The 16,963-nt window shown below is 23.7% G+C and overlaps 2 protein-coding genes across 4 annotated transcripts in view; one reads left to right on the top strand and one right to left on the bottom strand.

Moving 5' to 3' along the window:
• LOC129609882 (probable serine/threonine-protein kinase DDB_G0282963) overlaps nt 1–13,325 on the bottom strand; it is a 74,873-nt gene extending 61,548 nt beyond the window's left edge. Inside the window, exons 1-2 of the mRNA XM_055522082.1 lie at nt 12,868–13,325; nt 5,483–6,721 (exon numbers count right to left, since the gene is read on the bottom strand). Coding sequence (XP_055378057.1) covers nt 5,483–6,364 — 882 coding nt within the window. The 5' untranslated portion in view covers nt 6,365–6,721; nt 12,868–13,325. The remainder of the gene's footprint in view (nt 1–5,482; nt 6,722–12,867) is intronic.
• A 1,007-nt stretch (nt 13,326–14,332) lies between these two features.
• LOC129609701 (8-oxo-dGDP phosphatase NUDT18) lies at nt 14,333–16,917 on the top strand. 3 transcript variants are annotated; one of them, XM_055521809.1, is made up of 3 exons: nt 14,333–14,369; nt 15,467–15,697; nt 15,844–16,917. In XM_055521809.1, the coding sequence occupies exons 2-3, from the start codon at nt 15,547–15,549 to the stop codon at nt 16,692–16,694; spliced, it is 1,002 nt and encodes a 333-aa protein (XP_055377784.1). In that variant the 5' UTR covers nt 14,333–14,369; nt 15,467–15,546; the 3' UTR covers nt 16,695–16,917. The 3 variants fall into 3 exon arrangements, with proteins under 3 accessions (XP_055377784.1, XP_055377782.1, XP_055377783.1); XM_055521807.1 differs by having other exon boundaries at nt 14,350–14,470; XM_055521808.1 differs by lacking the exon at nt 14,333–14,369 and adding an exon at nt 14,403–14,731.
• Nucleotides 16,918–16,963: the final 46 nt, after the last annotated feature.

The following is a 16,963-nucleotide window of genomic DNA, read 5'->3' as shown; positions in this document are numbered from 1 at the left end:
TTTTAGGTAAGTACAGTGTGTGTGACTTCACATAAATTTATGGATATACATATGTAAAGACAAGCATACATATTGTATATGTATGTATTTAAATCTGGATATTTTGTGATTTTGTTTGGATATAAACCGGGAGTATTCGGAATGGTTTTGTTATCCTTTGTCGTATTAGTAAATTAAATTGAGATTATGTTTGAAAATGGTTTGCATTCAAATTACTTTCATAGGAGTAAAAATTTATAGGTTGTGTTTTAGTTTAGTTTACTTCGGGGTCCCGGGGTTACAAGCGAGAACTATTAAACTACTGTTTTGTGACTTAGGTAACTTAGTTTCATGCCTTTTTAAATCATTGAAAAAAAATGCCGATTAGTAGTAGGACTTGATTATGTTTTTTGCCTTTTTAATCACCGGATGAAGGAAAGTGAGTATCATATGTTCGTATAATATAATTTTCTAGTAAGAAAAACTTTCGAATTCTGTATATTTCATTTCTTTTAAAATTTAATTTAAAAATGCAAAATATATTTAGTTATCATTCATCCATTTTCTTTTTGAAGGTGACAAATTCAGTGGATATTTTGAGAAAAAATGAGAAAATTTAGCTGAATAATTAGAAATATTATTGGAAAAATGACATACCCAATAAAAAAATATAATTGCGGTTTGAGTGAATAAAAGAGACGACTGATACACGAAATATGTAATTAGACTTTTTGTGCAATGGCTTGGTACTAATTTTTCGTATCACCTATTCTAGTTTAATGCTAATATTCAATGTAATAAGGAACTAAATCTAAAATTATAAAAAATAAATTTTCAAAATCAAAATTTTATTTAATTATTTTCGAAATTGACCATTTAAATCAAAAATGACAGTTTTATGAGCTATCTTCAGCTAAGATCGAGCTAATTGATCAGAAACTTTATTTTTTTATAGATTTATGCTAAAAAACAATCGAAATAATTGTTTTTAATCACATTTGTAGGTTTTTATACATTATATGTAAGTTTACCTTAAAATTTGGTAAAATATTATATTGCAATTAGAGCACCATTATGAGTGATCTGAAATAATTGTGTCATATATCGAACTTCAGTCCATAAAAATTTTGTTATCAAATTAGCCAAACTTTATAAAACTTCGATTGAATTTTCATTTCTTAAAATTTCTAAGGATCAATGTTAAACTACCAAAATGATGAAAACACCCTGTAAGCGTCTCTGATTCTGGAAATCAAAATTTTACAATATTTTGTGGGGAAAACAAAACAAAACCAAAAGAGAAATGAAAAAAAATCTTCTCGGAGAGAAAAAAAAAAATTATTTTTTTGCAATTATTTTTCTTGCTTTGTTGTTGTTTCTTGCTGTTTTTGCTTTTATGTTCCTTAATATTAACAGACTAACCAACGAACTCCCTTTAATAATTCTTTTTTTTATATAAATGTAAAATGTATTTTTTCTTTGCATTTATGCTTTTTTTTTTTTTTTTTTGTTTTTGCATATTTTATCAAAGGAGTAGTGTTATAAGGTTTATAAAAGGGATAAAAGTGGGTTCAATGCCCAATGAAAAAGCTGATGATGAAAGTTTTCTCTCAATTTTAAATTTTGTTGAATATTTTTCTTTTTTTTTCTTTGTTTTTGATTTTTCCTCTTATTTGTATTCATAACTCTTTAACTTCAAGGCGCGAATTAATACTATTTTTTTGTTGTTGTGTTTGATTTTTATTTCTTTATATTTTTGTTGCTTTTATAGTTGCTTTGGTGCTTGCTATTTTGTTTGCCTTGTCCTGAATAAAAATTATTATTATTCATACTCTTATACTACTTATATGTTATATAATAACTGAGAAACAAATTATATAGGGAGAAAGAGGGAGATGAATCATTGCAAAAAGGATAGAAGTTCAGTGTTACCATTCTATATATTTTCCAAAATTAAGACATAAAAAAATTCTAGAACAACGTAATTTAATTGATAATATTAATTTGAGTTGGTCTAAGAAATTAATAGTATGTTGTAGCAAGTCATAAATTTGACGAACATTTTAAGTAAGTCAATAATTTTTTGCAAAAAAATCTACGAGTATCATATGCAATTAGGCCACTCATTTTAAACATTTTTTTTTCAAAATGAAGTAGCTGTAATTAATGCAAAAATTTCTAAATTTGGCAATAACTTGAGTTAGCAATTAGAATTGAAATTCATTACGCTAGAGTTGAACAGTACATATTGCTATATTTTGCAGATTACTTACAAATAATGTTCTCGAAAATTGCCATATACGAGTATATATATATGTACATTGATATTTAATACAATAGAGAAATAAAACCTTTTCGTATTGTATGAAATACTTGCAATAACATTAAAATTATTCTTTAATCCTAATGTTAAAATCTGGCAGTATATACCGAACAGAAATACAACAGTAGTAGCAATAATTATGAGCCACAAATGAGGATAGTTACGTATTAATTCTAAATTCAATATTAAAAATTAACGAGCATAATATTACTAAAATACAACGATGAGTTTATATTTAAGTAATTCTTTCAGAGATTTGTAATTTGTATGTATGTCAGATTAATTAAATTGTTACACTATTACATTAAACGGAAAACGACAGTTCTGATAGTACAACAAAAATAAAAAAGGAAGAAAAAAAAATGTAAAAATAACTAAAGCCGATTCCGAGAAAAAAGACGAAAGGTGAAGGAGGAAACACTTTTTTTTCGTATTTTTTTCTTTTTTTTTGAAGGGATTAAAATGAATTGTATTAGGGACCCTCAATTTAAAATTTATTTACTTATATGTACAAGTAGCTATATGACATAGTTATAATGTACAGTGCATCCAATATGAATATAAATATATATATACTTACATTAATATTTTCTACATATATACACATATATTTCGCATTATAAGTATTTAAAATAAAATATTATGATTATGTAAGGTTCAAATTTACTATGATAGGGAAAATGTTACAAAATAAACAAAGGAAAGTAAGTATAGTGTAAAAAAAACAAAAATTATTTATACCTAGTTATATAGTGTAAAAGTAATCAATTTTAAAAAGGACTAAAATCAATTACTTACTCTCTTAAATGCTACGTGTATTATATACTTTTATATATATGTAATTAAAAATAAATAGTTATGACTTTGCAATGTTGATTTTATATAAATAGCAACATCATTAATTTTATCGGACCCCCAAGTAAGCATAATAAAACCTATAATATTCATAAAATTATGCAAATTTCCAATGAAAATTATATGCAGTAAATTTATTTACTTAATACACAGTAAATAAACAATTTATTTTAGTACAAATTATTGTAACTACAAAATGATTAAATGTATTTTTTCAAAATTAAAATAGAAAAATTTTAAATTTTTTACTTTTAATTTGTATATACGAAGAAATACACTAAATGTGTTTATTTACATAAGTTTTCACAAGTACACCAGGTTCTGAAATTTCTGTAAAGGAACTCATCATGCCAATAAATATATTAACATTACTATTTGATAGATGAAATACCTAATTGCCTTATCAAGAATTCAATTTATCTCACGTGACTCTATCGAAAATTTTGTATTAATTTGTATGATTTTGCTATTAAATTAACAAGTTTTGTAAGTATAATTTAATTTTACTTGAAATTTATATGTATTTGTTGTATGAATCTACAAAATATGTAGGACATATTCTTATTATGATAATAAAGGAGATACACCAATTATTCTTTGAACCATTGAACCATTGAATTTTTATAAATAATTTTCAATTAAAACTGAAGCTATAGAGGAAAGAAAGTGTCTATACTTTTACATATTAATGTAGAAAATTAGAAAGGGTCAAAATATCTTTAATATTCTATAATTGTAGGTTATAAATTAATTAAAAATATTTAATGCGTTTTGAATTAACATGGCTCAATCCTATTATTTGCACATTCATTCGATAAAGTACTAAAATTTATACAAAAAATAGGGAAGATTTTTAATTGGAACAAGAATTTTGTTTTAGTCGTTATCTTCACTAACAATGTTCTTATGTTTCCTCTGTAATAAAAATTTGTGTTTAAAATAAGCAAGCAAAAGGATTTAGAAATAAATGCAGAACTATTTAAGTACTTAAATTGAGAAAACTTTAAATCAAAACTATGTGTAAAAAACAATATTTTACACAAACGATACTAAATTACAGTCAAAACTGATTTTGTAATTATATAAGAAAAAAAATTGAAATTGGTACTATTTACTATTTTTAACCAAAACTTTCACTTTAACACACCTAACAATCTTTTAGCTCATATGCTCCAAAAAATGTAAATTTGATTCTTAGTAGAGTTTCATTTTTCCAGCCAGTCTGTTAGTTTGTTATTGAAATATGATGTAAAATGTAAAATCGACCTCTAAAGAATTGACCGAAAAATTAGATAATTCATTGTTTTAACAACCAAAGTGGAAATATTGATTTTAGGTAGTTTTGTTTGATAATTTTTCTCTGTACTAAAATAAAGGCAAAATATATATGCGATACGTAGTACAAAGATCCACTTGATGACACCTGAAATGCTCGCCACAATTCACACACTAATATGGTGTCTGTCATAGAGAATTTTCGACATGTGAAATTTGGAGTTATTACAATACTTCCTTTATTGTATTAAAAATTTATATACACAGAAATGCTTTAATTCAAAATGCTTCGATATAAAAATAAACAACTCATAATTTATAAATTAAAAGATTCGAAAAAACTCTAAAAAGAATAATTTTTTGAATTTATTTTGAAAATTTTCCCAAAACGAATTCGATAATAGAGCCTGTAGATATTCTTATAAATCTTATTCAATTACCATTCGGAATTTGTTAAGGCAATAGTAAGTATTCAAAATTTGCTTAAACGATTTGAATTTCTAACACTTATTCTAAAAATATTCTTGTAAAATAACTTGTTTATTTTGGCGAATTTAATTTTTTAAAATAAAATTTAATTTTTCAGTACTAAGAGTTAGTATTTTATATAAAATATTGAAATTTTCCTTAAAACATACTTTTATAATCAGAAAGGAAGGCAAACCAAGAAAAAAAGAGCATGAGAGTCGCGTACATAAATCCAAATTTTTCAAATACATACACATTTTCATAAAGTACAAATACAATTCAAAAGGATTCAAATGAATTCATGTTCTAGTCCTTTAGTCTGCAATTTTTTTAATTTTTTTTTCTTTTATTTTAAATTCAAAAGAGATATAAATCGGTTTCTTTATGAGTAGACTGCAAAGTTATAAAAATTAATTTTCATACATAAGTACATGTACATACTTATATACACACTATACACTATTAAGTTATAGTTGAATTCTACACATTATATATATGTATATATAAATGTAAAAAAATTTGTGAAATAAAAATATGCAAAATGAAATAAGTAGGATATTTTTGGTATATTTTTTTACTCACCTCATCTTCAGTATCGCAATCCTGTAGGACATTTGACGTTTGTTGAAGAATATGATTTTTTCGTTGCTGTTGTTGTTGTAATTCTTTATTATCTTTTTTTGTAGAAGCAATTATAAGTTGACGTTGGTTTTGATTCTGATTTTGTTCTATTTGTTTATTATAATTTTCATGTCTATCTTTTAAATTTAAAAATGAATTTGATTTATTATCATTATTATTTGTAGATAATGATGATAATGCTGTCGTTGATGATGATAATGATGATGTTGATGTTGATACTAATGCAACTATTGCTTCTCCTCCAACTTTTGTTTGCTTTGTAGATATTGATGATGATTTTTGTATTAATGTATTTTCTAATTGCTGTTGATATAATGAAGATGTACCTGCAGATGTAGCCGTAATATTAACTATAGATTTTGAAGGTGTTGTTGTATTATTAAATAAATTTGATGTTGAATATATTTTTTTATTTATTAAAGTTGAATATTTTTGTTGTTGTTGTTGTTGTGGCTGTTGTGATCTTTCTCGTGTTTCAGTTTTATTAATTGAATATAAAATAGTACGATTATTGTTATTTTTATTATTATTACTAATATTAATACAATTATTATTTAATTCACCAGTCCCAACTGTAGTGGTATTTATTTTATTTATTGATGACGTTATTGGTAAAATAGTTGATGTTGTTGATAATCTCGATGATGATGATGGTGATTGTAATAATGATGATGATGATGATGCTGCTGCTACTACTGTTGGTATTAATAATGATATTGTTGGTGAAGAAGTTGTTGATAATGTTGATGATGTTACTGTTGTTTGATTTGTTGTTCTCTTTGTATAATTTATTGTTGATAGAGGTGTAGGTGATACACGCATGCTTTAATTTCGCGCCCAAAATATTATTATTTACTTGGCGGTTTTTTTTCTAATAATTTTTCATTTTATTTCATTTTGTTTCATTTCTAATAAATTCACTTTATATTTCAATAATATTAATACTAGTAAATTACGTATTTTTACTTAAATACTTTTTTTTCCATAATATTTCGTTGTTTTCTGTATTTTTATTTACACATTTTTTTTTTTATTTTCAAATTCACTTAACTATAATTTTCATTCATTTAATTGAAAAAGAATTAGATTTCATCATGCATAGCATAAATTTCATTTTTTCATTTTTAACTTATTTAAATATAATAATATTAATTACGTATTTATATAATTTAATTTCATCTATAATAAGGAAGAATCATATATCATAATTTCATAATTAATTTAAAGAATTAATTTTAAGCATGTTATTAAATTGTTAATGAAGAAGGAAAGCATAATTTCATCGTTCGTACTAAAAATACAAAAGTAATCACTACCTATAAATAACCAATATTTATATAAGTGAGTACATTGTACAATTGTAATATTTTTAATTTTTTGCAACACAAAATTATTAAGATTCTAACCCTTTAACTTTTTAATGCTAAAAAATGCAGAGTCATGCTAATAGAGCCAATATTTGAAATCTATTTCGACAAAATTATAGTATGTACTTGTGCCTTTCTTGTACAGAATTCCTAAATAGAGTTACTGAATTTCTATCTTATATAAATTAGCATTACTTATATTCTTTCATATAGGCTTTATTTTGAAATTTATTAAAAAAAAAGTTTTTTTTTTGAAAACAAGTTTTACTAGAAAAAAAAAATATAAAAAAACCCATTCTTCGAAAATCAAGAAGAATGTTTTGTTTAAATCAATTAATACACAAAAAAAATTATAGAATTGGTAACTAAGTAAGTATTCAAAAAATTTCAGAACTTTACAAAATGAGCATGATATGAAAACCCAATTAGTACAGAGTTGTTCTACTTTCGAAATGTGTTTCGGAGTTAATCACTATAAGTACAAATTTAAAATAGAAAAAAATTACGTAAATATTTGATGGCTTTTGAGAAAAAATGTGTACAAATCTAGTACTTAATTTAAGAATATAAAATTATTGTTATTTAAAAAAATTAATATATGTATGTTAACAAACCTAACATACTTATATCTTACCAACATACTTGCACTAAACAAGCTTACAGTGTTTTCCTATTTTATTCCTATTTTTTTTTATCCTATAAAAACTACAATTTTTTGCTTAGAAATAAATACACATATTCTTTAATTTACTAAATATTATTTTTCTTTAATTTTACTAAATGTTATTACTAAATGTTATATAATAACAACAACCTCATTTCGGTTTAATTGAAATAATTTTCGAAAGTAATCAATGCAAGTTTATATATCCTTGTTCGACTGTACTATTTTTGCTGCTGTTTTCATTACCTATATTATTATATGTATGTACCTATACATTAATCGTAATCAAAAATCACTTGTATTCATTAATATACGTCATTTAAAATAGTAAATTAAGTATAGTAAGTAGTAAGGTAAGCGTTAGTACCAAGGTAATGTCCCTTCACCTACACATTAAAATAAGTACACGCTTACTTGAATTTTCTAATCAATATAATCGAAAATTTTCAATGTCAGTAAAATAATTGCTCTAGTCAATTGATATATATATATATATATATTGTACAAAGAGTTTATGTACTTATGTATACATATAAAATATTGTAACTCTTTATTTATTTTTCACACTACTGGCTTGGTGGCAAATTCATATAGGATCGCCATACATATAAATAATAATAAAATGTATTATTTATATGTATGTTTATAAAATAATAAAATTGATGGACTTTTTGTTCTTAAAAGCTAAATTACAATACATTAAAAGTATTGTAACTTAACTTTTAAGAACAAAGTTTATAGGTATAAGTATGTATTATATTAATCTTAATACTTAAATGCATACATAAATTTTAATTCACTCAATACTCAAAGGTAAGTTTTTTTTGTATTTATATTAAAAGATACCATTTTACATTAAAAATCTTAATTTGAAATTGATTTTCATATTCTACCATCTGTCTCCCTTTTTCAAATATTCAATAAAATGTTTAAATATATGGTCTCATTATAATATTATTGACAAAAAGGTCAAAATTTCAGTTCAAACTTTAAATATAAGTACCATATATCCACCTATGTATTTATGTACTACATCGATACACATACATACATATATGTATGTACATACATAAAAATTAGATCTTGAATAGCCCATATTAAACGAAAATATTTGAAGGGTATCAAACTTAAAAAGAAAAAAAAAAAAACAAAAAAACTCCAGATTACATAACCTAGAATAAATGCGAAGTTGAAAAAAAAAGAATATTTTTAAAGCTTTTAAATATCTTTTATTTGATTTTTTTTCTTATTTTAATTTTTGCTCTTAGATACGCATGCAATACACAAACTAACATGATATTTTGAATTTATATTGTTCTTCTTTATAGTTATAGTGAATAAAAGCCGCTTGTTTTAAGAAATTGTTATGGTCAAAAAAAAAAAAGTCAAACTTTTTTCATCTTTTATGTTTAAATTTGGTAAACAATTTTCGTTTTATCATAGGAATATTTTAATTTTTGAAAAAAAAAAAGAGATTCTGTACCAGTTAGTGATTGGTTAAAAATTTACAATACAGGATTTTTTGAAAATTTTTAAATTGGATTTAGAATATATTAATTAAACGGATTTTATGATGAAATTTTTACAATTAAGTTTAACGACATAAAACTATTGAGTAAATTAATTTGTTTTATTCGTGTTTATTTCTTAGTTGTAAGAACCAGCTACAATTAAAGCAATTGCCTTTTTTTATGTTGTCATTCAAATATTATTTTCTTTTCTATAGAATAGATTAATCACTATTGAATAAAGTAAAATAAGATAAAATAAAAGACTTATTTGCTATGGCTTTTCGTTTATGATTTTGCATTGAATTTCGAAACTGAATTGGTAATAGATTATATTATAAAAATTTGTATTATACATACCCCAACTTCAATTGGGCAGATATATCGCATTAGCTACTATCTAGAGTTATCTAGAGTAACATTTTATATGCACAAAAAATCTACAAAATCCAAATGTCAATAAAATTTGTTATGTTTATAAAATGTTCAGATGGGTGTTTCTAGTATAAATTTATGCATACTTAATTTTTGCTTTTTTACCGCTTGTGTGACAATAACGATGCTTAATTTTTATATTGACATAGCTGATGTGACAGTAACATAAATATACAAATAAAAAAAAGTACCTACCAAAGCAAAAATAAGAATTTCTATTATAAATTCTGTTTTAATTCTAACTATAAAAATAATTATAAAAATAATCGAATTTAAAAATTACTGTGAATATAAAAAAGAAATTTATGACGGTAAATTTCAAAATATAATTTTGTTGTTATGTCTGTACCATACGAACTTTATATAAAATTTCAATAAATGCAATGCCTATTAATGCTATATCTTGTTTGTAAGTCAACGGTAGTACTTAGTGTTACAGTTAAAACGCATATGTACCGCCACAATTGAAGTTAGGGGTACTGATAATAGATAAGCAATAAATGTTTTTAATTTTTCATATGTTATGTATACGTACTTACATATATACCTACTTATATTAGATAAAACAATATTTCAGCCTATTCTCAGCCTCTTTTTGAAAAGAAAAGCATTCTAGGAATTTATTTTTTTACTGTTGAATAGGAATTTAAGTTTTAATCGAAAGTAAGTATTACATGTAAAAGTAGATATGTAAGTACTTATGTAATATTAATTATGTAAATTTGTTATAGGTTTTTTATTAATTTTACATCAGATGGAAAGTAGCCAAGAATTTTATTTAAAGCACATAAATTTATGTAAATAAATACATGAAGTAATAAAAAATTACATTTTAATTGGTAAATACAAATACATAATTCATAATATCAGATATTAAGATTTCAATTTATTGCAACCTTAATGAAATAAATAGCAATACTTGCACAAATTTCATAAATAAATTCAACTGTTTTAAAAAAAATTCCGTAATTATTTAATATAACTTATCTATATGTTTATGAATATGTAGATAGGTGGCTACTTATGTATTTTCTTATATTAAGTACATGGGCATACATTCATATTTACAAATAATAAAAAAAGGACATGGGTACTTATTATAAAATTGTTTTGATATGAGCACCAAAAAAAAAAATTTTTCCTGTTGCTGGGAAGCAAATATTATTGAATTGTAAATAATAAAAGTTTTATGTAAATCATATAGCTAGGTAAGTATACCAGAATCCTACACTTGATAATAATTAGGTAGGTATCTATGTATACATCAAATTTTTACCACCTACATACATAGATATCTAATTTGGGTCTTATACTTGCAATGTGTTAATGCCGATTTAAACTTACAATATATTTTAAAATATCAACCAATTTATTGAATATCATTGAATTTCCAAAAAAAATTTACAATATAATTAGCTGGTAAAACCTACCTTTTTAAAATTTTTTTTAATTCAACCGAAAAATTTAACCACAAATCTACCAGTTAAGAATAATTTAACTGAGAAGTTTATTTTTCTCTTCAATTTTGTACAATAAGCAAGTAATTATTTTGGTTTTGTTTTATGAAACGAACTGATATGTTGCTATTAACCCTAACTATTAAGAGTATCTACCTACCTAAACTAAAAAAATGCTGGCACAACAGTAGCACTTGTTATTTACACAATATTTTTAAGAATGTCATTTGGTAAAAACTTATTTTCATAAATAAAATTAGTATTTTCTCGTGAAAGAAATAGTAAATTCAAAATAAAAATTAATTTCATTCAAATAGAAAATAATATAAATTTAATTTTTGCTTTTTTTTCACAAATGCACATGTCACTATAAATAGATATAATTTAGCTATGCTCATCAATTTAAAAAATATAGGTGGTGGTTAACAAACAAATTGTATAAAATAATATAATATATGAAATGCAATGCGTACGTACTTAAACACGTATACATATATATACATATATAAGTACGTTATGTATATTCGTAGGTAGGTTCGTATAAATGCAAATGCACGGTTAAATGAATGCATTTGATAGCTATATATACCTACAACTGCACACATTACACAGGCTGCATACCACATAAAATATATGAAATTTTTACAAATGCTATAAGAGTAAATCCCAAGTTTTTGCGTTAAAAAATAAAAAAATGCTATATTACAGAATGTAGATAGGTATCTACACATGGAATAGCGATATTTACAAAATTATTGTAGATATTTAAAATTAATTTTAATTAAATAATTAAAAAAAAAATTATTTTTATTAGTTATGTATGCATGTGAACGTAAGTATGAACATATGTAAGTAGGCAGTATTAAATTAGTGTTACAATAACTGAACAAAATAATAATGAACAAATAAGAACAATGAAAAAAGAGAGAAAGAAATAAGAAATTACGCGCTTTACACCTACTGCAAAATAAAAAAATTATAAGAAAAAAAACCTGCACAATTGATTCTGGATCCCTGCAGTTTTTCACTTATTTTCCTTTTTTCTTTTTTTATTATTAAAACTATTTTGTGCTTATTTTCATCTCTTTAAAAACTAATTTTTGCAATCACAATTCTAGTATTTATTAAAATATTATAAAGTATTTTAGTAAAATTTTTTTATTTCATTTTTATTTCCAGATTTTTTTATTCTTGCAGTGCCTATAACACTTTCTTTTTTATTTATTTTTAGTTTTATAACTCTTATGTATAATTTTTCTTATTTATTTCAGCAATACTAAAAAAATCACAATTTCTTCTATACTTATTTATTTTACATTATTTTTTTTTATTATTTTCTTCGAATACATACTATATAATATTATTATGTATTTATATTTTTCTTTCTTAAAGAAAAATAAATATTTATCTACATTGCGATTTTCATTGATTTTTACCTACGAGAATCTGTCAAAAAAAAAAACAAAAATAATAACAAAAAAAAAAAGAAACAACTCCTACGCTGATTGAAGTTTATTTTCATAAAGAAACAAAAATAAAATACAACAAAAATAAAAGAACGAATGAAATCGAATGTCTCTTTCCTTCATTTACATCAACTCTTTGTACAAAGTAAAAAATCACATTAAAAGAAAAAAGACAGAAAATACACAAAAGAAAAAAATAAGCAAAAGAGATAAGGGAATTCAGATTTAGGTTTTTTCTTTGCTGTCAAAATTTTTGTTTTTTTTTTTTTCAAAATATTTTCACTGGTTATTTTGACAATATTTTTTTCACAAATCTATTCACAAGAAAAAAATTCATTATGGCAAGCTTCAATTTTAATTAAAAATCAACATTTTTAATTGTTAACTTTAATATTCAAATTGTAAATTAGCACCTGAAATTTACTAACCACAAAATAAAAGAATCTGTGAAAAAAAATCTAATGAAAATCTAGAAAATTTTTTTACACAAATTCAACACCAACACGTACTCATTCATAACTTTTTTGCTTCCATTGTGAATTTTTTTTTCTTTTATTTTTCTTATTCTTAAATTTTTTTCTTTTATTTTTCAAATTCGAATAAATTTTTTTTCACTTTATATTTTTCTAGCTTAAATAATTTTTTTATTTATAATGCTTAATTTAAAAAAAAGAGTTATTAAAATTTTATTTTAAAAAAAAAAGTTCCGAATAATTTTGCAAACGGAATTTTTGAAAAATAAAGAAGGAAATCGTTTTTTTTTATATAAAAAAATTTTTTCTCTTTATTTTACAAAATAAAAAAAAACTTCTGATCTAATTTTTCACTTCACTTCTGGTGGTACAAAACGAACGAACGAAGCGAATCAACGAGCAAAGTACCTACTTGTTTTTTGGCAGAAATTAAAATTTTAATGAAAAGAAAAATAGATCAGTGCTACCAACCAAACAAATTTGAAAAAATGTATTTTTTTTATTAATATATAGACGTTTCATTCTCACTTCATAAATGATATTATGTTTTATATAAAATGACATATTTCATAATTATATTGTTACAAAAAATTCACAATGGTTTGCATTTATTTAAATTATATTGCATTATGATTTATTGAAAATAAAAAATAAAAGTATAATTTAAGAGACATACCACTTACACTCATCATTTACCAACCGGAATTGGACTGATCAGAACAAGAGAGAATTGGCTTATAATTTTTTAGATTTTAAACAAAACATAAATATCATCAAAAGAAATTTATAAACTCCAACACGTACAAACCACTTCGTCAAATATTAAAGAATATTATTATAGCTTGTTCTATTGAAATGTAAAAAATGTTTATAGATAAGGAAAGCTTAAGGAAATATGGAAGATACTTTTGTAGATGAATATTTAAGTTCATTAAGTTTTGTATAACGCATTCAGTTTTGATTCTTATAAAACAAAAAATTTGTTTAATTTAACCACTAAAAAATTAGACAACGACATTAAATATCAGAGAGGCATGCAAATTTTTTTACGACGAATGTGATTTAAAATATTTTCATATTTGAAAGTTCAGTTCATTGTTTTTTTATTGGTGTTGCAATATACCGAAAATTTTCTTTTTATTGTATGAGATATTAATTCTGATATAACACAGAATGACATATAAATGTCGAAATTTCTTTATATTTGGGTTATATTTATTTATATATTTATTTCAATACTGTGTATCAAAATACCATTTAAATAAAAATTTGAAAATAAAAACTTCAGAAATTGCAATTAAAATTGATGTGCAAAATTCGACGTGTGAACACTACAACGTCTGCATTGTGACAATAAAGACGCTTTTCAAGTCTTATTAGTTTTCTTTTGTTTTTTTTCTTGGCTTTTTTGACAGTTTCTTAAAAGTTGATGTGAAGACAAGAAATGAATGAATAAGGTAATAAATATTAGTTGAGTGAATTGGTATTAGGTAAAGGTATCTTGTTTATTTACAAAAAAATTCTTTAAGAAGCAGGTAATAAAGTAAAGAATTAAGAGGTGAGAAATAAGGAATTTAACAGGAAAAAAAACATGAAAGAAGACAAATTAATAGTTATTGTAGCTTTATGACTAATATCGGTTTTTTGCTTAATCAATAGCAAGCACTAATAGTATCGAAGTATTAACTATGATGTAAATATATATTTCGGATAATAAAGTCACATCTTAAAATAATCTCGAAGTGGTTAATGTTAAACGCGAATTAGCATAAAAATTTATACAGGTGTGTCAAGGAATTTTTTCTAAACAAATTCGAATGTAGGTAACGAATTTTTCAAGAGTAAAAAATTCAAATGGTAAACTTTATCTCAATATTTTTTTTTTTATTAACATTGAATTATGAATTAATTAATTAAAATCTAAAAACCTTTTTTTATAAATATTCAAAATAATGAATTTATGAAGAAAAAAAATATTGAAATTAATAATCCACTGAATTTTTAATTATTGTTTAAATACAGTCCACGTATCTACTACAATATGTATTTTTCTTTGCAATTCCATCTTCATACTTCGCAACTATATAAATTTTATATATGTAGATATGTATGTGTGTAATTACATATTACATTACATAGATAATATTCCATGCGAATAACAGTAAACCAATATCTTTTTTAATGAGCTTTATTTTCTTTTACATCTCGCTCTCAATTCACATTCTTTGAGCGTAACAAAAACAAAATTTTTTAATACGTTAAGTTATCTATTCAACTTAATTTATGTTAGAAAAGTTGTTTACCCACATTTTTTTACCTGTTTGTACTTAGATATTTTGAAAAGACTTTCAAGCGTCTTAAGTGAATTGGTACCATACTTTATCGGGTTGATTTATTTTATTTTATTAAAAATAGTTAATTTAATATATCAAAATAATTACATTGTTCAGTCCAAACATTCTTATAATCAAAGTTATTGTATTAAAAAACAGGTTGAAAATTTAGATTACCTACTTTGTCTTTTTTATTTTATTAAGTTTGTATTAATTTTTAGGTCAACTAATCAAAAGACGGATTCATTTTTTCACATTGACAATACTGTATATAAATTGTGATCCTTAAAATAAATAAAAAATGGATGATAATTTAAAAAAATTGTTAAATAATCAACATTTGGGAGATATAGCACCCCAATTATGTGATTTTTCATTAGAAGAGCAAAATGCAGCTACAGAAGCACAAGGTGTTCAACCATCCACACCATCTGATTACGTTCCTGTATTAGGTATGAATTTATTGTTATATTTTCTGTTGGAATTGTAGATATGTATGTACATACGTATCTCTTATTATTATAGGTAGTAATTATATTATATGCTTTGTTAAGCTATTTTTGTATCTTAATTTTTTTTCACTCATGTTAACTTTTAGGGAAATCGGTAACAATAATTGTTGCATGTGTTATTATTAATGAATACGATGAAATATTAATGATGCAAGAAGCGAAACAATCATGTGCTGGTAAATGGTATCTTCCGGCTGGACGAATGGAAAAGGGTGAAACAGTTATTGAGGCAGCGAGACGTGAAGTTTTTGAAGAAACTGGTTTGAATGTTAATGTTACCACAATATTGGGTTTAGAAGCTGCTGGGGGATCATGGTTTCGTTTTGTATTAACTGGAGAAATTACCGGTGGACAATTGAAAACCCCAGCGCAAGCTGATAAGGAATCACTTCAGGCAAAATGGATTCAAAATGTACAAGAATTAAGTCTTCGTGCAAATGATATATTAAATTTAATAAGTTTAGCAAGAGCATATAAAAATCGTGGTACAAATCTATGGCACAATGAAATTTTACCAGTAACCAATTCACATCATAAAAATTTTTTACGTGTTATAGCTGTAATTAGAAAAAGAAGCTCAAATTCTTTGAATGTTTTAGTAAGTGAAAAAAATTCACAACATTTTCCAACGGTTGAAATACATCCAGCAAAAAGTTTACATTCCACTTTACGAAAATTTATGATTGAAATTTTTGGATCTGATCTACCACAACATCGTCCACATGGAATTCTTACAGTAGAACATCAACCATCTCCAATGCCACATACGACTGATGGAATTTGTATATCAATATTGGTCGCATTTAGGCCACCTATGGAAGAGGTTGCAATTATTGGAAAATGTGTTTGGCATGAATTACCTAAAAATTTAGAAGTTAGTATTGGAAGAATGTTGAATAACAAAAATACAACAATTCCATTAAATGTTGTTCGTTAAGAATGAATTTACTTTTTTCTTATCTTTGTTTTTTAAAGAAAAAATTTTTAATACTCGACGTAAGTGTTATTTTATAATATTATTGTAAATACAAATTTTATTTGAATTTATTCTCGAATGTACCTACTTATTAACTTATCTTTAATAAGATATGATCGTAATCTGTAAACTTATTTAGATGACAATACTCTAAAAAATAAAGATTTTTAATATATATTTGTAATTCTGTAATTTTTCATTTGTAAAATTTAGTAATGTGATTTTTTGCT

This window comes from Condylostylus longicornis, unplaced genomic scaffold (assembly GCF_029603195.1).
Source record: "Condylostylus longicornis isolate FDR11 unplaced genomic scaffold, ASM2960319v2 ptg000040l, whole genome shotgun sequence".
Classification (NCBI taxonomy): domain Eukaryota; kingdom Metazoa; phylum Arthropoda; class Insecta; order Diptera; family Dolichopodidae; genus Condylostylus; species Condylostylus longicornis.
This window is presented reverse-complemented; position numbering and strand designations above follow the sequence as displayed.